Source organism: Balaenoptera physalus (assembly GCF_965194825.1).
Source record: "Balaenoptera physalus genome assembly, chromosome: 14".
Taxonomy (NCBI): Eukaryota; Metazoa; Chordata; class Mammalia; order Artiodactyla; family Balaenopteridae; genus Balaenoptera; species Balaenoptera physalus.
In genome coordinates, this window is record NC_138893.1 from 33,932,976 (window position 1) to 33,951,506 (window position 18,531).

At 41.6% G+C, this 18,531-nt stretch overlaps 1 protein-coding gene across 2 annotated transcripts in view; it reads left to right on the forward strand.

The window, feature by feature from the left end:
• Positions 1-6,906: 6,906 nt before the first annotated feature.
• The window catches only part of MCMBP (minichromosome maintenance complex binding protein), a 68,510-nt gene continuing 56,885 nt past the window's right edge, over positions 6,907-18,531 (forward strand). For both annotated transcript variants that reach the window (XM_082424763.1, XM_082424764.1), the window contains exon 1: positions 6,907-7,256. In XM_082424763.1, the coding sequence (XP_082280889.1) occupies positions 7,199-7,256 (58 nt within the window). In that variant the 5' untranslated portion in view covers positions 6,907-7,198. The remainder of the gene's footprint in view (positions 7,257-18,531) is intronic.

Consider the following 18,531-nt stretch of genomic DNA (forward strand, 5'->3'; position numbering starts at 1 on the left):
TGAAGAAAGAAGTCCAGGCTTAAAATGAGATGTAGGAGGCATCAGCTCACATGTAGGTGATTCAGAAATTGTGGGAAAAGAGCCTCGTGTTCTGTCACTGTCAGAAATGGCCATTCTTTTGGAGGAAGGTTTGTGTTGCTTTCTGTACAAGGTGATGTGCTGGGCACCAAGTCAGGTTGACAGGTGTGATCAGAAAAAGCACAGGTGGGAGGTAGTCCCCACACTTTAAATACGATTACCACATAGTCAAGAAGATTCTTTAACCTGGAAGATAGTGATTCAAACAAGACCCACAAAAGGAACAGGAAATGGCAATTTAGAAGAAATTACCGACACAGGAAGGCAAGAACTTTCAAAAATCTATCAATAATATCTTCAGAGAGATCTGCAACCAAGAAACAAGATCAGGGTGACGTTTAAGAAAGAAAAGAAAAGAAATATTTAGGGAACAAAAAAGTCAGTAGAAGGAAAATGAATACAAGGAAATTTCTCAAAAAGTAAAGCAAAAAAACAAACAGATGGAAGCTAGGAGAGAAACCTAAGAAAATTAGATTGCCATGCAAGAAAATCCAATATCTGAATTTTAAGAGCTCTGCTAAGAGAGACAGAAAGTACAGGGGAGGGAATCATCAAGGAAAAAAAAATTTTTTTTTAATTCCCAGAAATGAAGTATACAAGTTTCTAATTGGTACCCAGCACAATAGTTGAAAACATACATACTGGAGCATTGGAGACAAAGATCCCTTAAGGTTTCAGAAGGATAAAAACAGGTCAAATGCAAAGAAATTCAGCTCCCAAAATACCCCTCTCAAGCACACTTTCTAAGAAAATATGAAGGACTTGCTCCACCAAAAATAAAAGAATAAGGCTAAGAAAGTCTTCCTATGGGGGATGCAGGTAACATGATATCCAACACAGGTGTACAGGGGAATTCAAGCAAATTCCCAAACAAAAAGACCCAAAAATGCAAGGGCTCAAACAAATGTTCGTGTCTCACTCACACAAAAGTAGATGTTGGTGACCAGCTTTTGTCTTCAACATGGGGCTTCTGAGGCTGCTCAAGTTGTTGCCACCCAAGGAAGTCGGAAGGGGTCAGGGCAGTTCAGGGACAAATGTCCCATCTTAACAAGTGAGACAGAAGTTGCACACATCACTTTTGTTCACATTCCACTAGTGTGAACTTCGACAAAACGCACTCCTTTTGGGTGCGAGAAGAGCTGGAAAATACACTCCCCACCTGGGTACCCACATCGTAACTACACTTCTGTAACTATGGAGGAAGAAGATTTTGGTGGGCAAATGGCAATTGCCATGGCAGTCTGTCCCTCTGGCCATCATGTACCCACCCTTATTCCCAAATAGAACATACTCATGCCCCAAGGGTGGTAACCAGCTTCATCCAGCTTAAAAGTCCAGGATCTCTAGGCAGCTCAGCCCGTTCCAATGAGTCTGGATGTGGTTCCTCAGGAGCTACGACTATAAGACACCCAATAGACAGTTGTGGAGCAAAAACCGGGTAACTGCAATGGAGACTCCCACTGGGAAAAAAAGAGGAATGGAAAACACAGTAATCACGGTTCCATAGAAATGATTGAATCCTGCTAGGCATAAATTGAAAATACTCCTTGCCCTGACAGTGGAGAATGTTTGTGGTTAGTCCTGACTGACTTTGGTTTGGTCCTCTGTAAATAACTCCGCAGTCCACAGTTCTTCCTGGCCCTGGCTTTGCCCTCTGGGGGGTTTCTCCTTGACCATGGTCATCCAAGGCCATATGTTAAGTAGCACTGGGAAGCATGTCCTCTTTGGGGGCTGTACAGCTTTGGCAATTTACTTCCTGTTGGTATGAGTTTGGGGCCTGAGACTTGCTTTCAGGCTTGAACAGTTGCAGACTTTTTCAGGCCAGGCTCCTGGTTTTTTATTTCCAATAACTTCCATGTCTGACCTGAGCTCTTTTTTCTCTCAGCCTAACGTTGGCTAACTTGAGGTCATCTGAAACCAGGCTACAACCTTGATCTGATCTTTGCCACAGGGCTAGATTCTCTAGTTTACCTGAGAAGTCTTAAAGGACCCTTGAAAATACCTTTGACTGAATCCTCCTAGGGTTTGAATACCGAATTGATTGGTTTTTCCAATCCTGGAAGGCCCCAATTTCTCCTATGCTGCCTAATCTGGTAGCAGTGGCCACCTGTGGCTATTGATCATTAGAAATGTGGCTGTCTGGGGCTTCCCTGGTGGCGCAGTGGGTGAGAGTCTGCCTGCCAATGCAGGGGACACGGGTTCGAGCCCTGGTCTGGGAAGATCCCACATGCCATGGAGCGACTAGGCCCGTGAGCCACAATTACTGAGCCTGCGCGTCTGGAGCCTGTGCTCCACAACAAGAGAGGCCGCGATAGTGAGAGGCCCGCGCACCGCGATGAAGAGTGGCCCCCGCTTGCCGCAACTGGAGAAAGCCCTCGCACAGAAACGAAGACCCAACACAGCCATAAATAAATAAATAATAAACCCAAAGTTAAAAAAAAAAGAAAACTAAATTGAAGCGTTTCCACCTACATTTAAAAAAAAAAAAGAAATGTGGCTGTCTGAATTGAGATGTGCTATAAGTGTAAAATACACTCCGGATTTTGAAGAATTAATTTAAAAAAAAGATTAATAGTCTTCATATGGATTATTTGTTCAAATTATAATATTTTTATATGTTGGGTTAAATATTTTATTAAAATTAGTGTTACCTGTTTTTTACTTTTTTAAATTTAACTTTTAAATTACATACGTGGCTTGCAAGGTATATCTGAGAGACTGAATACACAAACAGTGGCCAGACCATATTTAACAATAGAACCTGTATCCTCTGACAGTAGAGCAATTGGTTCACAAAGGTTGAACTTGGTTGATGAGTGCCAACTTTCCTATTTGTTTCCTTCACTCCCCAGAAAACAGAAATGGTTAAGAAATTCCTCCTTGGGAATTCCCTGGCAGTTCAGTGGTTAGGACTTGGCGCTTTCACTGCAGGGGCCCAGGTTCGATCCCTGGTCTGGGAACTAAGATCCTGCAAGTCATGGGGGCAAGGCAAAAAAAAAAAAAAAAAAAAAAAAAATTCCTGATCCCTTTAGTATTCTAAGAAAGGGCTTACTGTAAAGGACCACCTTGCTCTTGCACATTCCAAAATAAGACTCACCCCTACCCATCCTCAATGAATCCCTTGTTTTATAAAACCTCAAATTTTACCCCTCTTCTTTAAAAATGTCCTGAATGCGTGTTCTCCCTATTGCAACAGGCTAAATAAAATCATCTCCTTCATTGCCTGAGGCATTTTGTCTTTCACCTATTGTCATCCACTATCCAACCACGAAACTAGGGCCACATTATTTTCTATTTGTTACGACAGCACACCACTTCTGATAATACTTTTGGTATTATTTAGAGTAATGCTAGCAGCTGTTAAGAAAGAGATCCCGGAATGCAATGTTCCTATAAAAATCCAGGCTGACTTTAGCACAAGGTCATTCTAGTAATCACCATCCCATCCATCAGGAAGGAGCAAAGAACATATCCAGGGCCAAAGGTTTAAGAAATTGAAGTGGAAGTTCCAGATGTCACATTCCCTCATGTTTCTTTGGTAAACCTAATCACACAGCCCTACCTAGCATCAAAGAAGGCAGGGAAATGTAGTCCCTAGCCAGGCAACCAACCTCAGCTACACTTCTGTAGCTAGGAAATGCAGTTCTTCCCTGGGAAAACTTTATATAGCCCTGGAAGGAGAGAACAGACTTTTTTCAAAGTCTCAATGAACAGATGAATCCTAAACAAGAGTTAGGATAATGGTGGTAGAAGATCCTAAGAAGTAGAAGGCAACAAAGGCCAGATTGGAATAGGAAAAAGGGCTTCGGGAAAGATGTCCAAGAAAATAAAGTATATAAAATACCTGATGTGTCTAAATATCTAGAGAGGAGATTTGGGCAATTCATGGAAAGTGTGCATTATCCATTCAGCAAATATTTATTGAGCATCTATGATGTCAGACACTGTTCTAGGTGACGGGGAACAGGACAGCATACAAATACCAAAATCATTGCTTTAAGGATCTGGTGGAAATTTTAGTGCAGCTGAGGCTGAATTTGTGATAAGTATATAGAAAACAAGCAAATGTTTAAAAGAAACTTTTACCCCATCCTGAGGCAACTACATTCAATTCTTTCTGCTGATTCTTCCTGTATTTCTAATATTTTTAAATTAACATGATTACATGTCACTTCTGTTCCTTTTTTTCTCCTTTGCATTATGTTGTTGACTTCCCAGATGAAAGATGAGGATTTTGCTCTTTTTGGTCTTCTTTGTCCTTATCACATATATGAATCCTATATATCCTCATCCCTCTAGCCTCCTAAAGTTAAATTATATGGACTGCCCTGGTGGTGCAGTGGATAAGACTCCGGGCTCCCAATGCAGGGGGCCCGGGTTCGATCCCTGGTCAGGGAAGTAGATCCCACACGCATGCCGCAACTAAGAGTTTGCATGCCACAACTAAGAAGCCTGCCTGCCACAACTAAGACCCAGCGCAACCAAATAAATAAATTAAAAAATATTTTAAAAAATTATAATGTTGGTTAGATTAATATTCAAATTGTAACATTATTATGCTATTTAAACACTATTGATAGCCATGTCATGCAATAAATTGTGATTCTTTTAATTTTCTATTCAAATTTTTGTTTTCCTAGCTTTAAGGCTTGGAACACCTTTCCCTCACACTTTTCACCTAGCTAACTCTTATTTATCTTTCAAGTCCCAGTGTAAATGTCACATTTTCAGGAAATCCCTGAAGGATCCTTTCCCCACAAGTCTCCCTCACTAGAATACATAGTGCTGTTCATTCCTCTTATAGAACTTCACTTTTTCTTGCCTGGCACCTATCATGGTTGTAAATGAATAGTTATTTAGTAATAAGTCTCTCACTGAACCGTATGTGCCACGAAGGCAGGGAGAGTATCTCCCTTTTTCACCCCAGTATTTCCAATGCCTTCGGTAATTACTTGTAGACAGGGTTATGTAACGTCCTCCTTAAAAATACGGACTTGGGGTGGGGGCAGAAGTGTGATTACCAGTGGTGGGAAGAGAAAACTTGCCATAGAGAAGTACTCTCATGGACCTTCCCTTGGCCTTTTAAATTTTCATAACTATTAGTAGTGTCAAAACATCTTGCCACAGGAAAATTAGAGGGTGAAATTATTCACATTATAAAGTAATTACATTTCAGTAGAATCACAGTGTCTCTAAGTAAAATCTGAGCAATTGTTTGCTTACAAATAACTGAATACAGAGGTAGAAACCAAAAGCTTAAGTGTTACTAGCCACTGCTGAATTGGTATCCAGCTGCAATTTCATATAAAGTAAATCTGAAATTATCACAATTTAAAAGTAGATGTTCGGGACTTCCCTGGTGGTCTAGTGATTAAAAGTCTGTGCTTCCCATGCAGGGGGTAGGGGTTCGATCCCTGGTGGGGGAACTAAGGTCCCACATGCCCTGCCGCGCGGCCAAAAAGTTAAATAAATTAATAAATAAATAAAAGCAGATGTTCATGACATATATTTAATTTGTGTATTACTGGCCACAAAGCTAAAGAGGGGGTTTCTCCATTCAATACTAGGGACTTGGCAACCCCCTCTGTTCAATGAATGAATGAAAGAAGTGGTGGTAATGCCAAAAATTTGAAACAGCTTCCCCAAACTCACCAGAGCCACAGGTATGATACAGTACACCAGTCATAGTCATCCCTGGGTATTAGTTGCAAGGAGTTGGTTCCAGGACCCCACGAATATCTGTGGATGCTCAAGTCCCTTATATAAAATGGCAGAGAACAGTGGCCCTGGGTGACCGGCCCTCTATACCTGCAGTTTCCACATCTGCGGATTCAACCAACCTTCACCCCTGGATACCGGGTGCAGAATGTAATCGGTTCACGGTGACCAATACAAAATAACCCCTTTTGCCCTAAGGAAGGCTTGAGACCTGAGTTCAGGTTCTCCAGCTCCCCACTTTCTAGACTCCATTCAGATCCTTCCGTTAATACGCCGTATTTCAGCTGATGAGACTGGGATTTTCTCAGATATATTCCAGGCCTAGGGGCTGTTTCATTACAGAACTTGCATATTTCCCAAATTTCCTCATTCAAAGGTTACTGTTGACTTGATCTTTTGTGTGTGCTGATGCCACCGTCTTCATTCTGAGGGTGTCCTGACACACACGTCCTGTAGGAACCTCGCCAAAGCTCCTCGGCTGTTTCCAGCTTCTAGGCAGACACAGGCCAGGGTATGTTTTCACAGCTATGAACTTGCCTCTCAGTTAGGAACTAGTCCCTCTGCAGTGCCTGAGATGACAGAAAGGGAGCTTGGGGTTTTTCAAAGTCCCCCTTATCTAAATGTACACCTTCCTCAGTGGGGTAAGACTTGATCCAGCTGAAGGAAAGTCACTACATAGGGTTTCGGGCAGGGAACCAGAAAAAAAGAGTTGCCATCGGCAAAAAAAAAGGCACCAAGAGGACGCGATGAGGTGGGCGGACACCAAAGGCTGCTTTACAGTCTAATTTTGCCCAGCGATAACTTTGAGGTTTCTTTGGGCTTGTGCTTTTGGGCTGTTGCAAAGCCTGTGCAAGGCCTCGCACTATAAATGTATAAACCGGACCTCGGGAGTTTCCCCCTTCGATCCTGCAGAGTGACACCCAGCAAAACACCTCCCTCGGCCCGCGACGCCGAGCTCCGGATCCCGAGGCCACGCCTGCCCTTCCTTTCGCCCTTTTCTAAGATGGCGGCCGCCCTGCCGCCGCGGCCCCGCCCCTCCCCGGCCCGCCCCCCTCCCCCCAGCAGGCGCGCCCCGCCCCCCCGCCGCGGGACCGCGCAGCGCGCTCCCGCCGCCCCTCCCCGCGCGAGCTCCACCCAGGTCGCAGGCAGCGCGGTCGGCGGCGCCTATTTCCCGCCATTGTGCAAAGTGGAGGTTGGGGGCCCGCACGCGCCACCTGCCCGTCTCCGGCAGCGCCTCGTTGCCGCCGCCACAGCCGCCGTTCTCTGAGGCGCGGGGAGGCCGGGCGGCCCGCGCCGCGAGGCTCACCCTGCGTGGGAGGGCGCGGGCGAGAAGCGGCCGAGCCAGCGAAGAGGAGCAGCGGCGCGGGACGCCGGGCCGCGCCGGCTCCGGCCCGTCTGCGAGATGCCCTGTGGGGAGGATTGGCTCAGTCACCCGCTGGGGATCGTGCAGGGCTTCTTCGGTGAGTGGCGGCGCCGGGGGCGGGCCGGGGTGGCCGCCGAGTTGACGGAGCCCCGGGCCCGACCCCGCCGCGCGGCCCCACGCGGGGCTACCTCGAGGGCTCGCGCGGCCGAGACGGCCAGCCGGGCCTGCGCCGGCCGGCGTTCCACACCGCGGACTCCGGGCCGCGGCTTCCCGGGCCCGGCCGCAGGTGCCTCCCACCTGCCCGATTCGCGATTCGCAAGCGGCCAAGGTTACGCCGCGAGGAGCGGGCGGGCGGGCGGCCGTGATTGACGGCCTCGCTTCCCTTCGTGGCCCTGCTGGCGGCCCGAGCCCCGCGTGCGGCAGAGCTCGGAGGGGCCCTTGAACCTTCGCGAGGGCCGGCGGAGATGGGGTGAAGGAAAAGCACTTTGCCTAGGGGAAGCCTGCAGGATATTTCAAAACTTCCGGTGTGTCGGGGGAGTGCTCGCTCCCTCGCAGCAGAAGTTGGCTCTAACTCCTGTATTACACACATCCTCTCTTTTCGAGATAAGATTTAGTGTAACAGCTTAATTTTTCTTTTAGGATGCCTTTAAAACCAGCCCAGTCTCCATCTCCTCTTGTGCCAGAGGTAGCAAGAAATGTTGGACTACTCAAACGCGCTCCTACATAGAAAGAGCTTAGGATGTGGCAGGCAAGCTTAGTAAATTTTAGCTGCAATTATTGTTAATGCCACTTTTCTGCTACGGAAAATTTAGGTTTGTTTTCAGTTAACTGGGCATTTTGGCCGCAACCCCCATGTCTTTTGCGCTTAGGAGTGGTGGACGCAAACCCGACCGGAAATCAGTGTGTTAGATCAGAACACCTGACGTGTCAGGAGGTAACTTAAACTTGTAGAGTGGCCTTCCTCACTTAAGACGTTGTGGGATATTAGTGAGAACGCCTATTAAGAAGCTCAGTAGTCCCCAGCAGCCAAAACCGATGGCAGAAAATGTATGTTACTTCTTGCAGGAAAGGCTCACTCAGCAAATCTTCATTCATTTTCCTTATAATTTGAACTAGTTTAGTTAGCTGGTTTCCCAGGCTGAAACTAGAAGCAGCAAATTAGAAGAAGGCCTGGATAGGCAACCGGACTGTAGCCAGTGAACACCGACAACTGATAAAGAAGAAATTTAAAACTATGTATATGTTGTTAAAAAAAATTTTGTTTTTGAATCACTGTATATCCATCAAGGGTGCTTTTGAGGAAGGGGCATATATCTCTCCACTGAATCCTAGTAATTGATGTTCGTAATGAATACTGGAACCAATAATTGATTTCCAAAATAATGGCCCCAAAATGTGGAGTGAAGATTAAGTTGCACAGTAGGTGTAAGAGGGTGCAGGGGCATAAATACTTTTTAGGAAAAATCTGTCAAAAGTAAGTTTTGGTGCTTAAAGGGTGAAGTTCCCGTTATTGATGTTTAGAAAATTTATTTATGAGAAATACCCCTATCCTAGTCTTGCTGGATCAATGAGATGATTTTATATTTGGTATATATTTGAATGTATTTGTGTCAGATTTTGTCTCCTGCGTGTATGATCCTAAGAGGCAAACGACTCATTATAGTACAAAAGGTGTAATTTGGATATAAAATATTGGCTTCACAGTATTTTGTAAAGTTTGTGTAGTGTTGTGGGAACCGGGACCCTGTGGATGTGTTTCCCTCCAGAATGTCTTACTCTCATACAGGTTGTGTCTTACAGAGAAAACTAATACTTAACAGTCATGATGTTTTTGTAGAAGCTGTTCTGATGTATAGTATATATTTTTGCTATATTTTCCTATCACTGTGAATATATTGAATAACTTTATCATAACAGCATTTACAGGTATGTTTGTGTGAGAAGTAAGTGAGGTGTTAAACTTGTGGACTCTTTTTTGTTTAGTAGGAAATTGTTTTGAATCCATCTTTCCCCCAGATAGAAAAGGAATGCCCGTCTGTTGTGGTTTATGAAGCCTTCTGGGCCCCGCCCCTGCCCAGCCCTCAGACCTCATCACTATATTCCCCCTCATGTTGAACCTTCTTTCAGTTCTTTGATTTTGAACCTTGCCTCTAGGCTTTCTGCATAGGCTGTTTCCTTTGCCTGGTCCCCACTTCCTCTCCCAGGGCCACTTTCCTGGCTAAATCTTACTCTTCCTTTGGGAACCTAAGTTAGGTACCTCCTGCTGCATGTAATTATAGGATCCTGTGTGGCCTGGAAATTAGCTTGTAAAGCATGTTGTTGAAATCACTTGTTTCTTGGGTTCCTCGGCTGTATTTTCACCTTGGGAATTCAGGGCGTGTATCTGCTTTATTCACCTAGAATACACCTGTACATCAAAAGGGCTCCGTGAACATTTGCTGAGGAGAGGCAGTGGAAAGACTGATTAATCAGTCAGAAATGGTGTAAATTGTGGTGGTTACTGTGACCACAAATCTAAACTAAGGACAGTCCTGGTGGACATTGTATTGGTTCAGAGAATGCGATGTGATCGTACCAGGTACGAGTTACTCTCACATGCAAATCCTAATTCTTTTTTCTTGGTTTGGATAAGAAACTTTGAAATTCTCTTAGAGGCCAGTCATAACTGTATGAATCATAATTCATCTTTGTGAACCAATCCATATTTTGAATTTGTATCTTCCATATTACAATTATTCATATGTAAATTTTTTCCTGTAAGCCTTCAAAAAATGCCTTTTATGTTTCTGTACCAGTTTCTAAAAGATTTTTTTTAAAACACTTTTCAATTTTATTTATTTATTTATTTATTTATTTATGGCTGTGTTGGGTCTTCGTTTCTGTGCGAGGGCTTTCTCCAGTTCCGGCGAGCGGGGGCCACTCTTCATCGCGGTGCGCGGGCCTCTCACTATCGCGGCCTCTCTTGTTGAGGAGCACAGGCTCCAGACGCGCAGGCTCAGTAATTGTGGTTCACGGGCCTAGTTGCTCCGTGGCATGTGGGACCTTCCCAGACCAGGGCTCGAACCCGTGTCCCCTGCATTAGCAGGCAGATTCTCAACCACTGAGCCACAAGGGAAGCCCTCTAAGAGATTTTATATGTAGAATCTTGAGGTCCAAAGGCTTAAGATTTAGGAATACTTTATTGGACTCTGTTATGTGCATAATGCTGATGGCTCAGTCCCCACAGTGATTGTTCATTTACTGACCCATATTAAATTGCTTCTCTTAAACAAAAGCAGGAATCTTAGATGAGAAAAACTTTTGTATACTTCTTTTTCTTTTAATCATTTTTTATTTTAAAGAAGGAATTTTTTTCACTTGAATTAATAACTTGAATTAATAACTGCTGTTAATTTCAGAAAAGTAGGAATGCTTATCAACTGATTCTTTATGTACGTTCTCTTCAGATTGTTGGTTGGGTCAAGATCATTAGTTTTGGTTATATTCAAGGCACTTTGGTCATATCTAACAGAACTAGAGCTAGACTAGCTCATGAAAAAAAGGAATTGGTGTGTGGAGGAGGGAAAGGAGTAGTATTTTATCACTAGCATTTTAGAGAATTTAAAGCGATAATAAAATCATCTAAAAGTTTGTCTGCTTTTTTATTGTCACCATGATTCTGTACCGACAGTTCACCCCCTTTTGTCTGTACCCACCTTTGATCTCTCCTACCACCTGGCCCTTGTTAGACCACTGAAAAAAAGTGATTTGTTATAAGACTATAAAACCCAAAGGCAGGAAGGGTGGCTTGGTATCCCAAGAGACTACTGAATGGAATTGGAAAACTAGCAGGAATCCAACCAAGCAGCGCTTCTCAGTTTTTCTCCCTTAGGCTATGTTCATCTCTGCACACAAACTTTATCTTTCTCTATTCCACAGCTCCCAATTTCACCTGTCAGTTCCAACCCACTTGAGCTAGCATCTTTATCTTAATCCCAAATTCCAGGGTTAGAGAATCTGATTGGCCCAGCATGGAGTCAGGGGTCCACTAGTCAGCTATGGCCAGGGCAGTGTTATATAGGATAGTCGTAACTATTGAGGCCCATACCTCAGCAGTGGGGGAAGTTCTCAGAGAAGAAGAATGGATTGGGCAGCTGTGGCAAAAACATAAATACATTTATCTATACATGTGCATATGTGAATTTTAAAATTATTGAATAATAACTTACCTATGGTTAAAAAAACCCAGCATGATAGTATTAAATGAAGAGTGAAAGTATGCTGCTCTTCTCCCACTGAGGTCACCAGTTTTAACTGTTTCCGATTATAGTTCTTTTTTCTTCATTGAGATATAAAATTCACTGTTTTAAAATGTACAGTTAAGTGGGCTTTAGTATGTTCACCATGAGTGCAGTTATCACCACGTCATTTCCATCACCCCAGAAAGAAGCCCCATATCTGTTAGCAGTCACTCCCAATTGCCCCCTCCTCTTGCAACCACTAATTTACTTCTGTCTGTGGTTTACCTAATCTGGACATTTCATATAAATGGACTCATATAACTTGTGGCCTTTTGTGTCCGGTTTCTTTAACTTGGCATAACGTTATCGAGGTTCATCTATGTTGTAGCATGTATCAGTACTATATTCCTTTATGACCAGAATTAATATTCTATAGTATGGATATACCGTATTTTGTTTATTCATTTATCCATAGGTGAACACTTGGCTATTGTGAATAGTGCTGCTATAAACATTCATGTACAAGTTTTTGTGTGAATATATGTTTTCAGTTCTCTTGGGAATATGCCTCAGAGTGGGATTGCTGGGCCATCTGGTAATTTTATGCTGGAACTTTTTCCCAAAGTGTGTGCACCATTGTACACTTCCACCAGCAATGTATGAGAGTCCCAATTTCTCCAGTCCACTTCAACGCTTGTTATGATCTGTTGTTTTATTAGTAATAGCCATCCTAATGGGGGTGAACTGGTATCTCATTGTGATTTTGATTTGTATTACTGTAATGATAATAGTATAATAGTGTCTTTTCATATACGTATAGGCCATTTGTGTATCTCATTTGGAGAAATGTCTTTTCAAGTTCTTTGCAGGTTTTTATTGATATTTTTATTTTTTTTGGCCACGCCATGCAGCTTGCGGGATCTTAGTTTCCCGGCCATGGATTGAGCCTGCACCCTCGGCAGTGAAAGTGCAGAGTCCTAACCACTGGACTGCCGGGGAATTCCCCTTTGCAGATTTTAAATTGGGGTTTTGTCTTTTTTTTTTTTTTAATAAATTTATTTATTTATTTATTTTTGGCTGTGTTGGGTCTTCGTTTCTGTGTGAGGGCTTTCTCCAGCTGTGGCAAGCGGGGGCCACTTTTCATCGCGGTGCGCGGTCCTCTCACTGTCGCAGCCTCTCCCGTTGCAGAGCACAGGCTCCAGACGCGCAGGCTCAGTAGTTGTGGCTCACGGGCCTAGTTGCTCCGCGGCATGTGGGATCTTCCCAGACCAGGGCTCAAACCCGTGTCCCCTGCATTGGCAGGCAGATTCTTAACCACTGCGCCACCAGGGAAGCTGAGTTATAAGAGTTCTTTATATATTCTGAATATTAGACCCTTATCAGATATATGATTTAGAAATATTTTCTACCATTCTATAAATTGTCTTTTCACTTTCTTGATAGTGTCTTCTGATGCAAATTTTTAATTTTGATGATGTCCCATTTATCTCTTTTTCCTTTAGTTGCTTATGCTTTTGGTGTTTAGGAAACCATTGTCTGATGCAAGGTCACAAAGATTAACACCTATGTTCTTTCTAAGAATTTTTAAGTTTTAGCTCCTTACCTTGAGGTCTTGGCTCCATTTTGAATTAATTTTTGTATATGGTATGAGGTAGCGATCCGAATTCATTCTTTTGCATGTGGATATCTAGTTGTCCCAGCACCTTGTGTGTGTGTGTGTGTGTGTGTGTGTGTTTTAACATTTACCAGTTTATTTTGAAGGATATCATAAAGGATGCAGATGAAGAGGGACATAGGGCAAGTTGTGGAAGGGTCCCTTGTGGAAGAGCTTCGGTCTCCATGGAACTTGGGTGCGCTACCCTTTCAGTATGTGGCTGTGTTCACCAATCTGGAAGCCCCACAGCACTGTTTGTCGAAAAGACTATTCTTCCCCGACTGAATGGGTTTGGCAACTTTGTTTAAAAAATGTGTATGTGTGTGTATCAATTGACCATAGATGTATAGCTTTATTTCTGAACTCTCAGTTTCATTCCATTGATCTATATGTTTACCCTTCTGCCAGTACTATGTTGTCTTGATTACTGTAGGTTTGTAGTAAGTTTTGAAGTGATGTATGAGTCCTCCAACTTTGTTCCTTTTTTTTTTTTTTTTTAAAGATTGTTTTGGCTCTTCAGAATCCCTTGTATTTCCATATGAATTTAGGATCAGTCTGTCATTGCTGCAAAAAAAAAGGCAATTGGCATTTTGATAGGGATTGCATTGAATCTGTAATGCGTTTAGTTCTTTTGGTAATAGAGAATAGTAAAGATTACAGATTCTATGGGATAGGGAGGGTGGGAGGAAGACGCAAGAGGGTGGAGATATGGGGATATATGTATATGTATAGCTGATTCACTTTGTTATAAAGCAGAAACTAACATACCATTGTAAAGCAATTATACTCTAATAAAGATGTTAAAACAAAAAACAAAAAACAAAACAAACAATAAAAAGATTACAGATTCTAGAGCCAGACTGCTTCTTAACTACAGGGCCATACCCAGAATATTTGTCTATAATCATTTTTTAATACCTCCCTTCTTTATACTACAGAACTATTTTCAGTAATAATCATGAAATAAAGCTATATGCAGTGCTTAAGGTAATTACATATTTCAAAATAGATCTAGACATTGCTTCTAGCAACTTCTCCCTGCTCATTTTAGAATTTTTTGTTGTTGTTGAGTTCTGTTATGTTGATGTTGTTTCATGTTGGTATGGGTACCACACTTTAGATTTGAATAAGTTTGTATTAATTGTATAATTAATGAATTCTTTGTATTAAGAATAACTTATCAAGTTTCTGCAGACAAAACTCAACTGTTTACTTGGTAGTGTTTATACCTACCTAATAGTTTGAATTTTGGTCTTTTAGTTATAGTTTGATATAATAATATTTTATATAAAGAATTGTCCGATGACTAATAAGTGAATTTTTTTTTTTTTAATTTATTTATTTATTTTTGGCTGTGTTAGGTCTTCGTTTCTGTGCGAGGGCTTTCTCTAGTTGTGGCAAGCGGGGGCCACTCTTCATCGCGGTGCGCGGGCCTCTCACTGTCACGGCCTCTCCCGTTGCGGAGCACAGGCTCCAGACGCGCAGGCTCAGTACTTGTGGCTCACGGGCCTAGCCGCTCTGTGGCATGTGGGATCTTCCCAGACCGGGACACGAACCCGTGTCCCCTGCATTGGCAGGCGGATTCCTAACCACTGCGCCACCAGGGAAGCCCCCTAATAAGTGAATTTTGATAAAACTGAAACATCTGCAAAAGACACAAATTAAAAAAAAAAAAGACAAATTAGAGAGATACCAAATCTTTCCACTGATGTTACTAACATATTTTCATAATTCATTCTTTAGCTTTAAAATAAATAGCCATTTAAGAAGAATACATTTCAATTTTAAGATATGATTCAGATTCAGTAAAATTTTCATGTATGAGTAAAATTTGCACCTACTGCCCCTCTCACTTCTCACTGTTTCACTGATTTATTAAACACAAATAACAATTCCAACAAGTTGTCCCATGGAAGATAGAATTGAAGTAACTCAAGTTCTCCTTCTTCATCTTTACAATCTCTGGGTTATTGTTTGTTTATTTAAAATCTTTTGTATACATGTAGGACTCTAGAGTACCACAGGGCTTGGGGGATACTAACTGCTGTAACGAAGTTTGGGCTGTTGTGTACCACTTAGAAATTTACTGTCCAAACATATTCATGTAGCTGTGTCTATGTTGGGAGCCAAGTGTGTAACTGAGGATTCTTCAAATTAACTTCTATGTAGAATGCAATATTCATTAAAGGTTAAGTAGTAAAAATGTGCTAATTTGACACTACCACATATATTACTAAAACTCAGCAGTAGTTTTAGTTTAGTTCCCACAATTGTTTGGGATTAATACCAACAAAAGATTTTCCGAGGAAGAATGTTTTATCACTGACATTGTTTAGAATTGCCAATTCAGAGTGATGGTAGAAGCAGAATGAATTTTAGTTGGTTTTATTATTTTTAAATTCTCTGCAGGAAATGTATCTCTTGTTGCTAGCACTTAGGGTAGACTACTCCTACCACTTCTGTAGTAGGTCACTGCTTGGCCCCTCTTACTTCCTAACTTGGAGTGTGAACATGTCAAATTAATTAACCTTTTTTACCTCAATTTTATCATCTGTAAAATGGGACTAATAAGAAAATCCATTTTTTAAGCCTGTTAAAAGGATTAAATGAGATAATGCATATAAAGTGCTTAGAATAGTGCCTGGCACAGTCTTTTAAGTGTTCACTAAACATTAGCTACTATACTTTGGTAAAATTTATAATTTACAACCATTATTCTAAACAATATATATTTTACTTCCATTTGAGTCTCAATGTGTACTTTTCCCCCCATCCTCGTTTTTGAAGACTTCTTTAGAGCTGTTTTAGGTTCACCACAAAATTGAGCAGAAGACAGAGAGATTTCCCAAATACCTCCTGCCCCACACATGCATAGCCTCCCCCCTGTTATCAACATCTACTACCAGGGTGGTACATTTGTTATAATTGGTGAACCTACACTGACACGTCATTATCACCCAAAGTCCATAGTTTACATTATGGTTCATTCTTGGTGGTGTATATTCTGTCGCTTTCGACAAATGTATAGTAATATGTACATACATACATTCATCATAGCATCATACAGGATAGTTTCCGTGCCCTAAAAATCCTCTGTGCTCTGCCTGTTAATCCTCCTCTCCCCTCTAACCCCTGGCAACCACTGATCTGTTTTTTACTGTCTCCATAGCTTTTTTTTTGCCTTTTCCAGAATGTTATATAGTTGGAATCATATAGTATGTAGCTTTTTCAGATCGGCTCCATTCACTTGTGATATGCATTTAAGTTTCCTCCATGTGTTTTCCTAGTTTGATAAGTGCATTTCTTTTTGGCACTACATTCAATTGTCTGGGTATACCACAATTTACTTATCCATTCACCTAGTGGAGGACATCTTAGTTGCTTCTAAGTTTTGGCAGTTACAAATAAAAACTGCTATAAACATTTGTGTATAGGTTTTTTGTGGACATAAGTTTTCAACTCCTTTGGGTAAGTACCATGGAGTGCCATTGGTATGGGTAGAGTATGTTTAGTTTTATATGAAACTGCCAAACTGTCTTCCAGAGTTACTGTACTATTTTGCATTCCCTCCAGCAATGAATGGGAGTTCCTCTTGTTCCACATCCTCTCCAGCATTTGTTAGTATTCTGGATTTTGGAGTGTAGAGGTAGCTCATTGTTGCTTTAATTTGCATTACCCTAATGACATATAATGTGGTGCATCTTTTGCTTATTTGCCACCTGTATACTTTTTTTTTTAATATCTTTTTTTAAAAAATTATTTATTTATTTATTTATTTCTGGCTGTGTTGGGTCTTCGTTTCTGTGCGAGGGCTTTCTCTGGTTGCGGCAGGTGGGGGCCACTCTTCATCGCGGTGCGCGGGCCTTTCAGTATCGCGGCCTCTCGTTGCGGAGCACAGGCTCCAGACGCGCAGGCTCAGTAGTTGTGGTGCATGGGCTTAGTTGCTCCGCGGCATGTGGGATCTTCCCAGACGAGGGCTCGAACCCATGTCCCCTGCATTGGCAGGCGGATTCTCAACCACTGTGCCGCCAGGGAAGCCCTTTTTAATATCTTTATTGGAGTATAATTGCTTGACAATGGTGTGTTAGTTTCTGCTTTATAACAGAGTGAATCAGCTATACATATACATATATCCCCATATCTCCTCCCTCTTGCGTCTCCCTCCCACCCTCCCTATTCCACCCCTCTAGGTGGTCACAGTGTATACATTCTTTGGTGAGGTGTCTGTTCAGGTCTTTGGCGCAGTTTTTAATTGGGTTGTTCATTTTCTTATCATTGAGTTTTAAAGGTTCTTTGTTCTCCAACTTTGTTCTTTGTTCTTCCTCACTATTGCTGGCCGTTCTGGGTCTCTTGCCTCTCTATAACTTTAGATTCAGTTTGTCAGTATGCACAAAATAACTTGTTGGGATTTGATTGGATTTGCATTGAATGTATAGATGAAGTTGGAAAAAACCAACATCTTGAAAATATTGAGTCTTCCTCTCCATGAACATGGACTATCTCTCCATTTATTGAGTTCTTCTTTGATTTCTTTTGAGTTTTGTAGCTTTCCTCCTATAGATCTTATACATATTTTGTTAGATTTATACCCAAGAACTTAATTTTGGGGAATGCTACTACAAATAATACTATATTTTTAATTTCGAATTCTACTTGTTCACTGGGAGTACATAGGAAAAGTGATTGACTTTTGTATGTTAGCCTTGCATTCTGTAAACTTGTTTTAATAGCTTATTAGTGCCAGGAGGGTTTTTTGTTGATTCTTTTGGGTATTCTACATGGAAAATCATGTTATCTGCAAACAGAGAGTTTTATTATTATTTTTTCCTATCCATATACCTTTATTTCCCTTCCTTGTCTTACTGCATTAGCTAAGACTCCAGTACCATGTTGAAAAGGAGTGGTGAGAGAGGGGGCATCCTTACCTTGTTCCCGTTCTTAGTGGAAAAGCTTCTGGTTTCTCACTTACACTATTTTTAATTCTTCTTTTGCTTTCCTTTTAGATTTAAAGGCATGTTCTTTTTTCCTCCAACAATTTTAGATACTAATTCAAGTCTTTCACTGAGGAAATTAGTGTCTCTTTACTGCCCTCCATTGCTTCTACCCAATTTGTGTCAGTCATTGTATATTACCAAACTTTATAATATTTATATTCTATCTGTGACTATAATTTGTGCTTTGTCTGATCATGTTAGAAGGGTTAAAAATCAGTGAGTAAATGAACTACTGAATATAACCAAAAAGAAATACATGGATATAGAGAGCAAACTAGTGGTTACCAGTGGGGAGGAGGAAGGAAGGAGTGGCAAGATAGAGGTAGGAGATTAAGAGGTACAAACTACCATGTATAAAATAAGTAAGCTACAAGGATATATTGTACAGCACAGCCAATACTTTATAATAACTAAATGGAGTATAACCTTTAAAAATTGTGAATGACTGTATTGTGCACCTGAAACTTATACAATATTGTACATAACTATAGTTCAAGTTTAAAA